Genomic DNA, 19,460 nt, shown 5'->3' on the forward strand with positions numbered 1-19,460 from the left:
CCCCACACACTCTGCACCCGCCAAGCCTGGCCTGTGCTGAAGTGGACAAAAACCCCGAGGACGTCCCCCCGGCGACTGTGACCCCGAACCTGGCACCCAAGGACCTGACACCAAAAGGCACCCCTGCACCCGGCGCCCTGCAGCCCCCTGTGCCCAACTCCTGGGTACCTACCTATCCTCCAACTACCCAACTTACCTCTCGAAGTGGTGGTCGCACCTGAAGAATCTTTGTCCCCGAGCTTGTAGCCTTTGTTCGTTCTTGAACTTCTCCATTGCAATCCATTGAGCGCCCGACGGCTCAAAAGGACCCAGCCGCCCGAGTGAGCTTGGCAGTGCAACCTCTACTCCTATCTACTTCCCCATTTGCCCTGAGCAAGTGACCAGGAGCCCAGCTCCCACAGCCGTGTGGCCTGCTAGCCAGCAGCCACCAACCACGGGCCCCCTGCCTTCCATAGGAGAACACTGAGCCTAACTCACTCTGCACCCGGCTGCCCCTGTGCCGCTGAGGGTGTAACAACTGTACTTACCTGACCCTGGGAGACCCCTGAGTCTATGCCCAGCACAGTAACTCCGCCAGTCGAGTACTTACCCAAAAGCCAATGACTCACTTTTCTTCCATAGGGTAACATTGGCTGGTTTCACTTGAAAATTCTTTTAAGTGTGGAGTTTCTAAACTTTAAAATATTCACCTAAAATCAACCGAGTAACGAAATCGAAAATACTCACCTGATATTAGGAGAGATCCCAGTGCTGGATCTTGGTGCCCAGCACTGACCCCGAAAAGTAATTACAACCATACTTACCGCTAACTCAATTTTCTCACATAGGAAACCATTGACTGTTTTTCTGTGAAATTTCAAGTGACGATTTTTGCAAACTACAAATATTCTTTAAAAATCGTACCAACTGTGAAAACGTAATTACTTACCTGTTTTAGATAGATGTCCCAGTACTGAGCCTAGGAGCCCAGCCCTGGATTACAAAAGTAACGAGAACATACTTTACCTGCAACTTGAATTTCCTTCCATAGGATAAAATTGCCTGGTTTTTGCTGAAAAAGTTTCCAAGTGTCGATTTTGCAAACTTACAAATATTCGTTAAAAATCGTCTGTATAACCTAAACACATTCTCTCAACTGCTTACAGGCGGTACACTCGTGCTGGATCCAGGATCCAACACTGAGCTAGAAAAAGTTACAATAACCCCACTTACCTGCTAAGTGAATTTCCTTCCATAGGATAACATTGGTGATTTCATTAGAAAACGTTTGTAAGTGTCACCTTTTAAAATACCAAAATATTGCTTAAAAATCACAACAGTAACTACATTGTATTTACTCACCTGTTTCGAGGAACTGTCCCAGGACTGAATCTAGGATCCAGTCCTGGAGTTAGAAAAGTAATCCTAAAAGTAATCAATGTATTTAACTTGAAATTCCCATTGAGCTCAATGTATTATTGCGTTTGAAATTGCGTTGCCTATTGCAACAACTGTAGCTATTGCATCTAAAAGTCGATTGCCTAGTGCAAAGTATTTAACGAAAGCATCTCATTCCGAGATAGTATATTTTGATACCTATTGTTGGTTCCAAAATAAAACACTACATATTTTTTATACAAACCATTGGCCTAGAGTTCAGTTCTTGAGTGTGTGAGACCATTTGCTGGCTGAGTGTGTACAACAAATGCTTTACACTGTCCTCTGATACTGCCTTACTGCTCGACCAAGCTACCACTTTAGAGAGTAAGGTTATATCTAACTTTAGCCTCTGCCAAGCCTCTGGGGACTGTGGACTCTGTACACCCTGTACCTATTTGGGAACAGTATATACAGAGCCACTTTCTTACAATGAACCAAAGTTAAAGTTGCACAAAACCAAGCTCTTAGTGTTTGGTAAAACCGGTCACAATGACAGCTCATTCTGCCTCCCTGCTGTGAATGCTCTCCCAGTACCAGACCCAGGTGTAAGCTCTTCGATATAGATTAGATGCATAAGCATGAAATCAGACTAACAGCCTATCTCAGGCTTGTACCCACTGCACCCTGCGCAGGCCTGGCCACCTCTAGAGGCTGCTCAACATTCACCACCTTCACAGCTTGTCCTGGATTCACTTTCACTGAGGCTTAACCCAAACTCTTTTTAGCCTACCTCCTCGCCTACACAGTAACCTGACCTAGGCTTGCAGCTTTCACAACCTCCTTGCAATCTGCCACACCACATCATTCCCCAGACTCTCCGCCCCACTGCTTTTCTGGGTCGAGCGGCAGAGGTAGTAAATCTTGCTACCTCTGCCGCTTGACCCAGACCCTTCCCCACCCTCCACAGCCTGACAAATACATGTGTGCCATCTCTGCCGCTTGACCAAGACTCCCCATCTCTGCCGCCCAACCAAGACTCGCCATCTCTGCCGCCCGACCAAGACTCGCCATCTCTGCCGCCCGACCAAGACTCGCCAACTCTGCCGCTTGACCAAGACTCGCCATCTCTGCGGTCTGACCAAGACCCGCCATCTCTGCCGCTTGACCAAGATCCGCCATCTCTGCGGCCGGACCAAGACTCGCCATCTCTGCGGCCGGACCAAGACTCGCCATCTCTGCGGCCTGACCAAGACTCGCCATCTCTGCGGCCTGACCAAGACTCGCCATCTCTGCGGCCTGACCAAGACTCGCCATCTCTGCGGCCTGACCAAGACTCGCCATCTCTGCGGCCTGACCAAGACTCGCCATCTCTGCGGCCTGACCAAGACTCGCCATCTCTGCGGCCTGACCAAGACTCGCCATCTCTGCGGCCTGACCAAGACTCGCCATCTCTGCGGCCTGACCAAGTCTCGCCATCTCTGCTGCTTGACCAAGACTCGCCATCTCTGCGGCCTGACCAAGACTCGCCACCTCTGCGGTTAGACCAAGACTCGCCATCTCTGCAGCTTGACCAAGACTCGCCATCTCTGCGGCTTGACCAAGACGCGCCATCTCTGTGGCCTGACCAAGACGCGCCATCTCTGTGGCCTGACCAAGACGCGCCATCTCTGTGGCCTGACCAAGACGTGCCATCTCTGTGGCCTGACCAAGACGCGCCATCTCTGTGGCCTGACCAAGTCTTGCCATCTCTGCGGCTTGACCAATACTTGCCATCTCTGCGGCTTGACCAAGACTCGTCATCTCTGCGGCCTGACCAAGACTCGCCATCTCTGCGGCCTGACCAAGACTCGCCATCTCTGCTGCTTGACCAAGACTCGCCATCTCTGCGGCCTGACCAAGACTCGCCATCTCTGCGGCCTGACCAAGACTCGCCATCTCTGCGGCTTGACCAAGATGCGCCATCTCTGCGGCTTGACCAAGATGCGCCATCTCTGTGGCCTGACCAAGACTCGTCATCTCTGTGGCCTCACCAAGACTCGTCATCTCTACGGCTTGACCAAGACTCGTCATCTCTACGGCTTGACCAAGACTCGTCATCTCTACGGCTTGACCAAGACTCGTCATCTCTGCGGCTTGACCAAGTCTCGCCACGTCTGTGGCATGACCAAGATGCGCCATCTCTACGGCTTGACCAAGACTCGTCATCTCTGCCGCTTGGACCAAGACTCGTCATCTCTGAGGCCTGACCAAGACTAGCTACCTCTGAAGCTTGATAAACACTTACTATCGTAGCAGTTTGACTAAGAATAACCACCTCTCGTTTGATCAAGACTCCCCACCCTTACACTTTGACAAAGACACACACAACCATCTCTGCAGCTTGATCCAGACTCCTTACTAGCAAAGCTTGACACGCATGCACATGACTTCCACCTCTGCAGCATGACCAAGACTCGCCACCTCAGCTGCTTGACCAAGACTTCCCACCAACCACCCCTGACTCTGCCGCTCCACAGTCTGTCACAGCCCCACAACACAATTCCCAAATGTGTGGTTTTCCTGAATGACAAGAGGAGCTCTCTTACTTACAGTACTATCAGAGACCAATATGTAGACATGCAACAAACATAAAACAGTAGAGTCAACATATACCTTTCCTTCCAACAAAAACTTTGCAAAGTACTTATAGCGATCAAGTCCTTCTGGATAATCTACTTCAACAGCAGGGAGCTGCCAGCCCACACGATCTGAAAGGAGAGACATTGGAAGAGTTAGATTAGGACCGATGTACGTTACCTCTAGAGCATCAATAGATCACACATCGTGCACCAGTAGCAGCAGTCATGAGCCAGTAACACGTATTTGAAAATCTGTAAGGACTACAGACTACAGCCATATAATGCTGATCAACCGTCCTGACTACTAGTGCTCACGAACGTATGCGCTCCGTGCAAACAGAGAGAGGATGCCGGGTGCCACAGAGCCTAGGAGTATTACAGGCCCATCATGCAGCACAGCACAAGCTGTGGGTCTCCTGTTAAGCAAACAGCCAACTTGCTCAGGTCTTCTATGGTCTGGGGATGTTTGAGATAAAGGACACTGCTACATTGAAGCTTATACATTCTCCACTGCTGTCAAGTTCTGGAAGTGCAAAACTATATACATGCTTCGTTCTGTGCTCAGTCAAAGCAGCAAGTGCACAAAAGTATTATTAGACTGCGTAAGGTTTGAGTCCCATGAAATGTACACAGGCTCTGTATGTCTCCAGGAGGATCGACAAACGCTGTGGTTTTCCCTAGTTTGTTTTGATTTCTTGTGCCCCCCCCCTGGGTTTAGATCTGTGCTAAGGTCAAAGACCTGACCGAACCTCGACTACTACATGCTCTATTGAAAACAGCATCTCCTTGCTTGTCCCTTGCACCCACCCTGTTGTAGGACTAACTGAGGACAGGTGAAGATCACCTGAAGATGCACCATATTGGAAACTGGATGGTAGGGTAGCGTTAAAGGTGCAATCTTCTCCTGGGTAGATACACAATCAGTTTAGCAATTATGTCAAAATCCCAAGCCCTGAAAATGTGTCTTCCACTGCACCTTGTCATCAGGCTTTTGTGCTATTACTATAAAATGAAATATAGTAAAAATCATGGAACTTATTACTTTTAAGGTTTGCAGCAAATGAGGTGAAACCCATACGCCCAGAAATGGTCAAAGCTGAAACTGAATTTGGCTTAATTTATTCTACATGCTACGTTATAGAAGTTCACTTGCCTGACGAACGTCAAGTGGCTGAGGACACATTCTGCTGGCAAGGTTCAAGCACACAGAACCTCAAAGGATTTGATCTAATCCACTGGAAAGGGGTCGGAACAGAACTAGAAATCTGCCATTAGGCAATTTAATTTCCTGTGCTAATTACTTGCTCAACCCTAGATCACCTTTCCCCGTGCTCTGTGTAAGATCTACCAGGATTTATAGCAAACTGGGAAATAAACATAGGTAATCAAACTGCGCTGCCACAGAATACGTGCAGGGAGAGATCTCCTTGTGACATTTGCTGCTTGCAAATGAGCGGGGTCAGGAGTGGCCAGAGGCTGCCTTTAGGGAGAATTTGTATCACAAGTGAGAGAAGAATACATGTTGATAAGCTTCCAGGTCAAAAGACTTTCAAACGTATAGTGGGATGTCTTAAAACCCTTTGTTCAGGCTACTTTTCCATCGTTGAGAAAACTGCAGCCTTTTCATCTGCCCGTCGCTGTAAATTCTGCTCCAAAGACCTGGTCCAGAGCTGCAGAAACTGGTTTACTTCAACCGTGAGCAGTTGGAGGCTTCGCCATCTTGCACAGTGGCTCTGCCTGCTGATCGGCCTTACCTCCTGCAAGTTGTGGGCCAAGATATCCAGAGAAAATGCATGTTTGCCTGTGAAAGCTTTGCAGCTACCTGGAAGAACCAGGACACCGAGTGCACTTGTAACTGGGGTGTAGGAACCACTGTAACTGATTGTCTGGGGTCTGGAAGGATCTGAGAACTGAGACAGTCCTTTAAAAGACGAGTTCAGCAGCTCCTAAGAATGAAGGGTTGGGAAGGAATTTGTGGCCTTCCAGAGGAGGTCTAAGTGGTCCACCCGACACCACTACTAACCCATTCACTCGGTCTGAAGTCCCTAGGACCTACCGTTTAAGCGACACCACTTCCACTAACCAAAACAATCTGTTTGTAGTCCCTGGACCAACCATTAAGGCGACACCACTCCCGCTAACCGCTATAACCTATTTGTAGTCCCTGGGACTAACCATTAAGGCGACACCACTCCCGCTAACCGCTATAACCGGTTTGCAGTCCCTGGGACCAACCATTAAGGTGACACCACTGCCGCTAACCGCTATAACCTGTTTGTAGTCCCCGGGACCAACCATTAAGGCGACACCACTCCCACTAACCGCTATGACCTGTTTGTAGTCCCTGGGACCAACCATCAAGGCGACACCACTCCCGCTAACCGCTATAACCTGTTTGCAGTCCCTGGGACCAACCATTAAGGCGATACCACTCCGGCTAACCGCTATAACAGGTTTGTAGTCCCCGGGACCAACCATTAAGGCGACACCACTCCCACTAACCGCTATAACCTGTTTGTAGTCCCCGGGACCAACCATTAAGGCGACACGACTCCCACTAACCGCTATGACCCGTTTGTGCTCCCTGGACCAACCATTAAGGCGACACCACTCCCGCTAGCCGCTGTAACCTGTTTGTAGTCCCTGGGACCAACCATTAAGGCGACACCACTCCCGCTAACCGCTATAACCTGTTTGCAGTCCCTGGGACCAACCATTAAGGCGACACCACTCCCACTAACCGCTATAACCTGTTTGTAGTCCCCGGGACCAACCATTAAGGTGACACCACTGCCGCTAACCGCTATAACCTGTTTGTAGTCCCCGGGACCAACCATTAAGGCGACACCACTCCCACTAACCGCTATGACCTGTTTGTAGTCCCTGGGACCAACCATTAAGGTGACACCACTGCCGCTAACCGCTATAACCTGTTTGTAGTCCCTGGGACCAACCATTAAGGCGACACCACTACTCGCTATAACCGGTTTGTAGTCCCTGGGACCAACCATTAAGGCGACACCACTCCCGCTAGCCGCTGTAGCCTGTTTGTAGTCCCTGGGACCAATCATTAAGGCGACACCACTCCCACTAACCGCTATGACCTGTTTGTAGTCCCTGGGACCAACCATTAAGGCTCAGAAAAAGAAACAATTGGAGCGCCTATGATACCACCACAGGGAAAGAGCGTGCGTCAATGGAAGGGCCCTCATAGCAGCCCTACCAGCTGCTTGGACTACCCTTTATCAGAAATCCCTTAGCGAATGATCTTACTGCCAGGTCCACCCAGTGCTGGCTATTTTTAATGATACATGTTGGCACCAATGTTCCATTCTTACCAACCAGCTTCTAAGTAAAGGGTCAAAGAATTCCCACCTCCAAAAAACACTGCGTTTTCACTCAAGATGACCTTGTACCTACCAAAGGAGTGCCAGTGCTGTACCTTTTGACACTCGTTTACCTTTTAGTGACCTCCTGTTTGGGTCTGAAGACGGACCCTTATTCTCAAAGCAAAAAAGGACATTTCTCCCAAATGCTCTTGTTAATACCAGTATTGAGGGGTACAGCATGCATCTACAGATAAACTCTAGTAAGTCTTGAATACTTTACGACGAGTAAATGTAACAATGCATGAGTGTAGGCAATCCTGCAGACAGACTTCTGAAACTTACAGAAGGTGCTGGCTCTGTGGCACTTCACTCTTCCGGTTTCGGGGCACAACGCTGGCGGTGGGTTTTCCAGTGGACTGCCAAAGTGACAATACTGAGGTAGGAGCGCCGGGATCCACTCTGCAGCAATTACAGAAACACCTGGGAAATGAAAGAGTGAAGGATCAGACAACACATCCCCACTCCTCTTGGACATGTTCACAGTTATCTGAGAAAAGAAACAGTGCAAACAGGAACATATCCCCCACCCTCCTGCAGAGACTCACAGTTCACAAGAGTTATCTGAGGAAAGAAACAGTGCAAACAGGAACATATCCCCCACCCTCCTGCAGAGACTCACAGTTCACAAGAGTTATCTGAGAAAAGAAACAGTGGAAACAGAAACATATCCCCACCCTCCTGCAGAGACTCACAGTTCACAAGATTTATCTGAGAAAAGAAACAGTGGAAACAGGAACATATCCCCCACCCTCCTGCAGAGACTCACAGTTCACAAGAGTTATCTGAGGAAAGAAACAGTGCAAACAGGAACATATCCCCCACCCTCCTGCAGAGACTCACAGTTCACAAGAGTTATCTGAGGAAAGAAACAGTGCAAACAGGAACATATCCCCCACCCTCCTGCAGAGACTCACAGTTCACAAGAGTTATCTGAGGAAAGAAACAGTGCAAACAGGAACATATCCCCCACCCTCCTGCAGAGACTTACAGTTCACAAGAGTTATCTGAGGAAAGAAACAGTGGAAACAGGAACATATCCCCCACTCCCCCTGCAGAGACTCACAGTTCACAAGATTTATCTGAGAAAAGAAACCGTGCAAACAGGAACATATCCCCACCCTCCTGCAGAGACTCACAGTTCACAAGATTTATCTGAGAAAAGAAACAGTGGAAACAGGAACATACCTCCCACTCCTCCTACAGAGACTCACAGTTCACAAGATTTATCTGAGAGAAGAAACAGTGCAAACAGGAACATATCCCCTGCCCCTCCTGCAGAGACTCACAGTTCACAAGATTTATCTGAGAAAAGAAACCGTGCAAACAGAAACATATCCCCCACCCTCCAGCAGAGACTCACAGTTCACAAGATTTATCTGAGAAAAGAAACAGTGGAAACAGGAACATATCCCCTGCCCCTCCTGCAGAGACTCACAGTTCACAAGAGTTATCTGAGGAAAGAAACAGTGGAAACAGGAACATATCCCCTGCCCCTCCTGCAGAGACTCACAGTTCACAAGATTTATCTGAGAAAAGAAACAGTGGAAACAGGAACATATCCCCTGCCTCTCCTGCAGAGACTCACAGTTCACAAGAGTTATCTGAGGAAAGAAACAGTGGAAACAGGAACATATCCCCACCCTCCTGCAGAGACTCACAGTTCACAAGAGTTATCTGAGGAAAGAAACAGTGGAAACAGGAACATATCCCCCACTCCCCCTGCAGAGACTCACAGTTCACAAGATTTATCTGAGAAAAGAAACCGTGCAAACAGGAACATATCCCCACCCTCCTGCAGAGACTCACAGTTCACAAGAGTTATCTGAGGAAAGAAACAGTGGAAACAGGAACATATCCCCTGCCCCTCCTGCAGAGACTCACAGTTCACAAGATTTATCTGAGAAAAGAAACCGTGCAAACAGAAACATATCCCCTGCCCCTCCTGCAGAGACTCACAGTTCACAAGATTTATCTGAGAAAAGAAACCGTGCAAACAGGAACATATCCCCCACTCCCCCTGCAGAGACTCACAGTTCACAAGATTTATCTGAGAAAAGAAACAGTGCAAACAGGAACATATCCTCACCCTCCTGCAGAGACTCACAGTTCACAAGATTTATCTGAGAAAAGAAACAGTGCAAACAGGAACATATCCCCCCACTCCCCCTGCAGAGACTCACAGTTCACAAGATTTATTTGAGAAAAGAAACAGTGCAAACAGGAACATATCCCCCACCCCTCCTGCAGTTATCTGAGGAAAAAAACAAGAACATATCCCCCGCCCTCCTGCAGAGAGACCCAGTTCACAAGAGTTATCTGATAAAAGAAACAGTGCAAACAGGAACATATCCCCTGCCCCTCCTGCAGAGACTCACAGTTCACAAGATTTATCTGAGGAAAGAAACCGTGCAAACAGGAACATAGCCCCCACTCCTCCTACAGATGTTTACAGTTCACAACAATCCCTTGACTAAAAACCCAGCTCAACAGTGACCACATATCCCCACCCCAGGGCCCAGGCTCACAGTTCACACTCGTCATCAGGTTTTGTAATAGCGGAAGCAGCAGCGGCTCCTCGGTTAGGGCGGGGGAGTGCCGCCCCACTGCTTCGAGCAGTGAATAAAGGAAAAATAAAAGAAATCATAATAAAATATATTATCATTTTATTTTTCCTTGCTATGCCCGGTAAGCCGATTCAAGGGCAAGGCAGGGCCAGGCCTTCCTGATTGACACTGGGAGGAGGAGTGGTACGCACTGCTACAAGTGCGCCTGTCAGTTTGGTCAGCCATCTTAGGCCAGCCAAACAGACATGCACACTTTGGTTTCTCTAACCCAGCTGTATTCCACAGCCGAGTGGAGAAACAGCACAGACTTCCTGTGCCTGAGCGAGCGTCAAACCAGCCCATTCAGGCCAATCCTCATGATGCTCTCATGCTAGGTATAGCATGAGAGCAGCGCTTGGATTGGATAGGGGATCTGCGATGTGTGCCAGGGACTGCTGGGAGCAGAGGAGCATGCTCGCTGTGCTATAGAACTCAAGACGCCAGTATTACCCGGACAACCATGGGTCACATGCTTGCTGTGCTGTAGAACTCAAGACACCAGTATTACCCAGACAGCCATGGATCACATGCTCGCTGTGCTACAGACCTCAAGACGCCAGTATCACCCGGACAGCCATGGGTCACATGCTCGCTGTGCTACAGACCTCAAGACGCCAGTATCACAGGGACAGCCATGGGTCACATGCTCGTTGTGCTACAGAACTCAAGATGCAGGTATTACCAGAACAGCCATGGATCACATGCTCGCTGTGCTATAGAACTCAAGACGCCAGTATTACCAGGAGAGCCATGGGTCACGTGCTCGCTGTGCTATAGAACTCGAGACGCCAGTATTACCAGGACAGCCATGGGTCACGTGCTCGCTGTGCTATAGAACTCGAGACGCCAGTATTACCAGGACAGCCGTGGGTCACATGCTTGCTGTGCTATAGAAACCAAGACGCCATTATTACCCGAACAGACATGGGTCACATGCTCGTTGTGCTACAGAACTCAAGACACAAGTATTACCAGGACAGCCATCGGTCACAAGCTCGCTGTGCTATAGAAACCAAGACGCCATTATTACCCGAACAGTCATGGGTCACAAGCTCGCTGTGCTAAGAAACTTAAGACGCCAGTATTACCCGGACAGCCATGGGTCACATGCTCGCTGTGCTACAGAATCAAAACGTCAATAAGACCGAAGCCAGTCTGGGGTTGCTTGTGTTTCTGTCTGGAGGGGACCTCGCCTGGCAGTGTGAGCAGGAATGTTCCAAATGGAACTCAACCAAGTCCAATTTTCATTTGGCCAGTCCCTATGTAGAGTGCCACAATGGGCAAAAAATACAACGGACTAGAATGTACCCTACGTAATTAGCAGTGACTGCGAATAATATAAGAAATCCCACAGTTTGTTTTTTTAAGTGATCAATACTTTTGAAACAGTAAAACAAAAAAAGCGCTTTGCAGGTGCTGTACGAAAGCAGCATCTGTAATGTATCTCCTCCATTCGTGAATCTGAATCTACATTCCTGCTTTATTCTGTTGTGCAAGACACGCCTCTCTACTACTGTCCCTAGCCGCTCCAAAGAGCTACAGCATCAAATATAGACTTTAAGAAAACATTACACTGTCTGGCCCTTGGAAAGAAAACATCTTTGCTGCTGGTGCCTACAACGCTTTGGTTTGCTTGGTGTACATTTACTCGAGTTGTAGCCATAGTAAAGTTCTATAAAGGCATTCAAAATAGAGTATTTACACAAGCCAAAGAGATGATTGTTACTTCATCAAGAACCAACAGTGAGAGCCCACGTTAACCATTTCATGATGAAAGCTCATACTGTGTGAATCCCACTCATCAGAGCCAAAACCAACGGAACAACAAAATGATTTAATTTTCAGTTTGCAGAAAACTTGGGCATAAAATATGCAAAACAGATTAAGCACATTTTATGACACAATCCCTAGGCTGCACAAATAAACTTCAACTGACAATAGCACTCAACTTAAACCCATTTCGTTCTGAAGCTACTCTGATCACAGACTGTGCAGGTGGCTGTAACCTTCAACCCACAGGTACCCAACACTTTGTGGGTTGGAGTGGTCTAGTAACCACGAGGAACGTGACCGGATAGGAGCAGCCATGCTACTGCTCTGGGCAGTGATTCGGATCTCACTCAAAGCCCCGTGTCCTAATTCCACCTCAGCCCACACATTCAGAGGCCCAAGACTGCTTCTGAACTTCCTCTAACCATGGTGCAACATGAACATGATCAGTTTGCCCCATGGAGCACATCACACGCTTCCCAGAAGAGTCTGTTCTCCTTACCTTTGAGGTACATCTTGGAGGTTTCCACGATTTCCTGATAGACCACAAACTCTGGCAGTTGTTTGAAAAGGATGGAGCTGGGATGGATGAAGACAGGATCATCCAGCAGCGGCGTCTGCAAGTACAAGAGTGATCAGATGGTCAATCAAGGTGATGGATACATGAGTGATCAGATGGTCAATCAAAGTGATGGATACATGAGTGATCAGACGGTCAAAGTGATGGATACATTAATGATCAGATGGTCAATCAAGGTGATGGATACATGAGTGATCAGATGGTCAATCAAGGTCATGGATACATGAGTGATCAGATGGTCAATCAAGGTGATGGATACATGAGTGATCAGATGGTCAATCAAGGTGATGGATATATGAGTGATCAGATGGTCAAGCAAGGTGAAGGATACATGAGTGATCAGATGGTCAATCAAGGTGATGGATCAGGAGAATCAGAACGTGGGACTGGAAGGAGGAGTTGAATTCAATTGAAAGTTTCAGTATTGATGGGTACAGGAAGGAATAGGGTGAAGTTGGTGCGGGGGTGAAGCTGAAAGAGTTGGTGGGGGGGGCTGGAGAATGAAATGTATGTTAACAAGCATCTCTAAGTACATAAACTGCAATATTATAATTTCAACATTGTTACCAGAGACAACTTATTTTTAGTCAAGGGACCTACAGGTAGCCCTAAAAGGGCAAATATTGAAACCCATTTTTTACCTGGAGAGATCGCACACTGGAAGATGTTCAGAATCACAGACTATAAGCAATTTGAGGAACGTGTTTCACACCACTGATAGAAGCCTGTCCATCTGCTAGAATATAAGGCCCTGGAAGAAGTGCGGTTGACACAAACATGTTGTGGCGTTCCACTGATCAATCATATGGCGCTAAAGCTAGCCTTGTAAGTTCCAGGCTTGGAGGAGTAACAAGGTCATATTCAGGTGCAGGATTCCACACTCAGAAAGGTGGAAGTTGTCTAAACAAAATGTCCAGAGCAGAAACACCTCTTTACCCCCAGTTTATTTACACAAAATACAACAGTAATGTTGTCTGTCACAACCTGTGCCTGCTCATCATGAATTCTCGATAGGAAATACTCATGGCAAGGCAGATGACTCAAGTCGAACAAGCTGATTGTCACAATGGCAACAAAGGCCACCGATGCGCATGCTGTCCAGAGGGGAACTTCACACCTAAAAAACACATTTGAGGCCACTGTCACTTGTGGCTGCAGCAGAGGAAACGGTTCTCCTTTGAACTTGTTTACTGTGGAGAACCACCCCCAGGCCTTGAGGATCAGGACTGAAAGCGCCAACCCTTCTAAAAAAGGGTAATTGTAATGTCTGGTATTGCCTCGCCTAATCCTGGAAGGATGTGTTCCCCAGCCTGTCATCTAACTAAGGATGAAAGTGGATCCCCTGGCACAGCAGATGCACCACTACCAGGGCCTTCCCAGACATTGGGAGCCGACACTAGATGAACAGCAGGACAGTAAATTTGGAAACTTTTTTGTCTCGTTGGTTAATCAAACAACGTACTTACCTTCGGTAAAAATATATCTGTAAGAAACATTAGTTAGTTATAGATTCCTTACCTTAGAATCACCCCCAGGCGTCAGACTGGATCCGGAAAGATTTTTCTTCAGCAGTACCTCTGCGAGTCGGAAGGTGGTGTCGGTCGGCTCTGCGTTGGCGTCGTGGTCAACGGGATGATGTCGCGGTAGCTACTTAGACGCGGCCCTCGTGCGCTGACTTCAGTTCTGTACACGACTTTCCGCGCCAGAAACGCAGAGCCATGCAAGACACTGACAACTGGTGCACAAAACTAGGGCCCTGAAAGGATATCCTTAACCCTAGAAATCAGTTCGCAGAACGGGGAGGATGGGTGGGGCTAGAAGGAATCTATAACTATCTAATGTTTCTTACAGATATATCGTTACCGGAGGTAAGTAACTTGTTCATCTGAAAGAAACACGTTAGTTATAGATTCCTTACCTTAGAATAGATACCCCAGCAATACCAACCCCGGTGGTGGGTCTGCGAACCAAGATCACACCAGAAAGTCCTGGAGAACAGAACAGCCAAAGAAGCTGTCTCTCTGGACTCGGCTGTCCAGACAGTAGTGTTTCGTAAACGTGTGCAGTGACGCACGCGTAGCTGCCTGACAGATGTCATGTAGAGGAACTCCTCGTCCCAAGGCAGTGGTGGCTGCAGTCGCCCTGGTGGAATGGGCGCGTAGCCCCACTGGAGGATCCTTTTTAGACAGAGACTAGCATACTTTAATACACAAAATGACCCATCGAAAATGGTTCGCTTGTGTACAGCCGGACCTTTCTTGGCACCCACGTAGCCAATGAAGAACCGGTCGTCCACCCGGAACTGTTTTGTGCGATTCAGATAGAAACAAAGCGCATGTTTTGGGTCCAGATGGTGGAGCCTCTCCTGCTTTCTAAGGATGCGGAGGCGGAAAGAAGGTGGACAAAGTTATGGTCTGCCCGATGTGAAAGTAAGTGACAACCTTAGGAAGGAAAGATGGACGAGTCCTGAGAACTACCTTGTCCGGATGGACAAACAGGAAAGGAGGCTTGGAGGAACGAGCCTGGAGATCACTCAATCTTCTGGCAGATGTGATGGCTACCAGGAATGCAGTTTTAAGCGTCAGGAGCCTCAAAGGACAGTTGTGAAGCGGCTCAAAGGGAGCGCACATTAACTAGGTTAAGACTGGATTCAAGTCCCACTGAGCCATAACGAAGGGAATAGGAGGAAAGAGATGAGTTATGCCTTTCAAGAAACGATTAACCACCTGGGACTTGAATAGAGAAGGTTGATCTGGAAGCCGAAGGAAAGCAGAGATGGACGAAAGATAGCCCTTGATAGTGCCCAAAGGTGGGCTAAAGAAAAAAGAAACATGAGAAACTCAGAAAGTGGGGCAGATAGGGGATCCACAGCCTTTGCTGTGCACCATGCCACAAACTTGTTCCACCGGCAGGCGTATACCGTCTTAGTGGAGGGACGATTGGCTACCAAGATTACATCAGAAACTTCAGGAGGCAGGTCAGAAGACATCAACTGCCGCCGCTCAACCTCCACGCAAGGAGGTGGAGGCTGGACAGGTTCGGCTGGAGGACCGTCCCCTGTTGCTGCGACATAAGATCCTACCGAAGAGGCAGACGGGTCGGAGGATTGATGGCCATGTTAAGCAGCTCAGGATACCAGACTCTCCGTGCCCAATCCGGAGCCACAAGGATTACTTGGGCCCGGTCGCGCCTGATCTTCTTCAGCACTCTGGGCAGAAGTGGTATAGGAGGAAAGGAGTACAACAGACCGCAACTCCACATGAGATGAAAAGTGTCACCTAGCGAGTGCCGCCTAGGAAATTCCAACACGCAAAATTGCTGACATTGCGCGTTCTCTTCGGTGGCGAATAGATCTAACCAAGGCTCTCCCCACTGTCGAAAGAGACCTTGCACCACTTCCGAGTGAAGACGTCATTTGTGATCCATCATGCTCCTGTGGCTGAGTTCGCCCGCCCTGGCGTTCAGGGAACCTGCCAGGTGTTGAACCACCAGGGATATGCCCTGATGTTCCAGCCATGTCCAGAGGCAGCGGGCCTCCAGAAACAGGGTCCACGACCCCCACCCCACCTTGTTTGTTGCAGTATCACATGGCGGTGGTGTTGTCCATAAACACTTGCACTACCCTTCCCCGGACAGAGAGAAGGAATGCTTTGAGTGCAAGACGAATCGGCCAAAGCTCCAGAAGGTTGATGTGGAGCTCGGACTCCGCCGGAGACCAGAGGCCTCTGATCTCTGCCTCCCCCATGTGGCCGCCACATCGCAGAAGGTATGCGTCCGTCACCACTCTGTGCTCTGGTTGGGGAAAGGAGAGGGATATGCTGTTGATCCAATCCTGGTTGATGAGCCACCGCTGCAACTGACTAGCAGTGCCCTCTGAGATCTGAACGCAATCGGACAGATTCCCCTGATGCTGCGCCCACTGGAACTTCAGGTCCCACTGCAGAGCCCGCATATGCCACCTGGCTTGATCGACCAGCAGGATGCAGTAACCCGGGATAGACGCTGAAAGATCGGAATCATAGCTCGAATATCACGGACTCACTGTTCGGGAGGATAAACCCGAAACCGCGTAGTGTCCAGATCCGCTCCGATGAAGAGGAGCTTCTGAGAGGGCATGAGGTGCGACTTTGGCACATTGATGGAGAACCCCAGCGATTGCAGGAGGCCAGCTGTTGTCTGGAGGTGGGGGACGACAACCTGGGGCGAACCCGCCTTCAACAGCCAGTCGTCGAGATAGGGGAAGACTGGAACCAGTGATCTGGACAGATGAGCTGTGACCACTGCCATCACTTTCGTGAACACCCAAGGAGCGCTGGTAAGGCCAAAGGGGAGCACGGTGAACTGAAAATGCTCGTGGCCTACCGTGAACCACAGGCAACGCCGGTGGGCTGGCAGGAAGGGGATGTGAAAATAAGCGTCCTGCAAGTCCAATGCTACTATCCAGTCTCCAGGGTCGAGGGCAGACAAGACCTGAGCGAGCGTCAACATCTTGAACTTCTTCTTCCGGAGGAAGCGGTTTATGTTACTGAGATCCAAGATAGGACGCAGGCCCTTGTCCTGCTTGGGTACCAGAAAGTAGTGGGAATAACAACCACAACATACTTCTGGGGCAAGAACGCGCTAGATGGCTCCCTTGGCCAAGAGAGCCAAAACTTCCTGTTAGAGAAGTGCCAGGTGATCCTCCGACATGCGGTGGTATTGAGGTGGCGTGGCTGGAGGGGTAGCCTCGAAGGAGTAGCCCCTCCTGACTTTCTGCAAAACCCACCTGTCCAACGTGATGGTGCACCAGTGGGGGAGGTGATGGCGGATCCTGCTGCCCACTGGCGTTTGATGGGCTTAAAAGGTTGGACTAGGAGAGTTTGGTGGCTGCTGCAGGGGGGGGGGTTGGTGGACTGGCCCGCTCGCTGGCCCGCTGGCCCCCTGAATCACGACGGTGGTTCCCACGTCCCCGGCCGCGCAAAGGTTGGGAAACTTGCTGCGCCCTGTGGCTCTGGGCGGGTCTTAGTGGGGCACCCCTTCCGTAGCCACGAAAGGGACGAAAAGAAGACTGCCCTGGGTGGCTGGAGATGCCCAAGGACTTGGCCGTAGCCCGCGAGTCCTTGAAGTGCTCTAGAGCGTTGTCCGCTTTGTCGCCAAAAAGGCAACGGTTATCAAAGGGCATGTCCATGAGGGTGTTCTGGACATCCCCCGGAAAGCGAGTCGATCTCATCCAGGCGTAGCGATGAAGGGCTACAGACATTGAAATTGTCTTGCCTAGAGAGGCGGTGGTATCCAGTCCACAACGGATTGTAAACTTCGCCGCATCTGTCCCGGCAGCCATAGCCTGGGAGAGCACTGTCCAGGCCTCCTCCGGACACTGAGGCAGCAACTGTGCAACCGTATCTCACACAGAGTGGGAATAACAGCCCAATAGACATGCGGTGTTTACCGACCGCAGTCCCAAGCGGGCGGAAGAGAAAATCTTCTACCCAAGATGATCCAGCATCTTGGATTCCATTTCAGATGGAGCGGTAGGGAATGCACTCTTGAAAGTGGAGGCTTGGACCACCATGCTTTCCGGGGTGGGGTATTGGGAGAGTAAAGCGGGGACGCCCGTAGCTGGGCGGTGGCGTCTGGCAATCATCCTATCAATGGGAGCCCCCGTGTTGGGCCTGGACCACGTGCCCAAAAGGACATCGGTAAGGGCCTCACTAAACGGCAGCAGGGGCTCCGAGGAGCTCGCAGCAAGCTGAAGCACCTCTGTCAGGATGTTGGTCCTGACCGCCACCGCAGGAAGCTCGAGGTTGAGAGCCTCAGCCGCCATACGCAACACCACTGCGTATGACGCTCCCTCCTCAGTAGCCACGGTAGGAGGAGACAACATGCCAAAGTCATGGGAGGTGTCGAGACCACTGGCATCCCCCAGTTCCTCTCTCCGGTCCTAGCTGATTAGTTAAAGGGTCACCTGACCCCTCCCAGTCCTCCTCCTCAGGTTGCCAATCTGGCTGAAAAGGGTCTCCAGGAGTGAACAGGGGCACAAAAACCCCGTTCAGCGCCGGATCCGGCATCGGTCGTCGACGGTCCGGCTCCGGGTCCACATCGGGATGGATGTCGGGGTCGATGCCGGCCGGTGACATGACCGGCATCGGTTGCGGTGCCGGATGATGTGACGCCGGTGGAGGTGTAATACGGTCAACCGGCGCCGATCCGGATCCAGGCCTGGATCCTCCGGGGGCCTGCGGCGCCAGAGCAGACGGCGGAGAAGGCCTAGCCCCCTCCCAACCGAGTCTGGGGGGGTCCGAAGGCATGCCGGCTGGTTCAGGCTGCCCAAAGATGGTATGCATCGCCTCGTAAAACTTTCGAAGCTGTGCAGGATTCCTCCGGGTCCTGGGAAGGGAGGGAAGCCGCATTCCTCGTCACATCTGCCAACCGACGCGGAGAAGTCGAAGAGCGACGATGCTCCTTGGACTTCTTTTTGTGCTTCGACTTACCCGACCCCGAGTGCGAAGACTTCGATGACTTGGACGAGTGGTGATGGCTCTGCGACTGGTCCCCCGACCTCCCTCGCGACCGGACCTTGAACGGCAAGGAGCCGACTGCCGGTGCTCAACTAGCTTTTGGGACCGCTCCCGCAAAGCATTCGGAGCCATGGTCCGGCAGTCGGAGCACGACTTGGGGCCGTGGTCGCGCTCCAGGAAAAAGAAAGCACACGCGGTGCGGATCCGTAACTGATATCAGTCGGGTACAGGAACCACATGCCTTGAATCCAGACATCCCTCGAGCACCAGGAGTTGGAGACTCAAAAAGCACGACAACAAAAGTCGCTCAAAAAGTTCAGTCAAAAAATGACTGGACGTACCGCTCTCTCCGGATCTGCATTGGCTGGCGTGGAAAAAGAAAGAACTGACTACAGCGCGCGTGTGCGACGTCTAAGTAGCTACCGCGATGTCATCCCGGTGACCGCGATGCCAACAACGGACGCGGAGCCGGCCGACGCCACCTTCTGACATGCAGAGGTACAGCTGACAAAAATACTTTTCGGATCCAGTCTGACGCCCGGGGTAATTCTAAGGTAAGGAATCTATAACTAACGTGTTTCTTTCAGATAAATCTTTTCTTCACGGGGAAATGATGGATCGTCATTTTTGGGACCATAATCCCT

The 19,460-nt window shown here is 50.1% G+C and overlaps 1 protein-coding gene across 2 annotated transcripts in view; it reads right to left on the minus strand.

Moving 5' to 3' along the window:
- DHX37 (DEAH-box helicase 37) overlaps window positions 1-19,460 on the minus strand; it is a 536,866-nt gene that overhangs the window by 57,158 nt on the left and 460,248 nt on the right. For both annotated transcript variants that reach the window (XM_085634634.1, XM_085634635.1), the window contains exons 23-25: window positions 12,242-12,356; window positions 7,649-7,786; window positions 4,012-4,106 (exon numbers count right to left, since the gene is read on the minus strand). In XM_085634634.1, the coding sequence (XP_085490760.1) occupies window positions 4,012-4,106; window positions 7,649-7,786; window positions 12,242-12,356 (348 nt within the window). The remainder of the gene's footprint in view (window positions 1-4,011; window positions 4,107-7,648; window positions 7,787-12,241; window positions 12,357-19,460) is intronic.

The sequence above is a fragment of the Triturus cristatus genome, chromosome 11, assembly GCF_964204655.1.
Source record: "Triturus cristatus chromosome 11, aTriCri1.1, whole genome shotgun sequence".
NCBI lineage: Eukaryota > Metazoa > Chordata > Amphibia > Caudata > Salamandridae > Triturus > Triturus cristatus.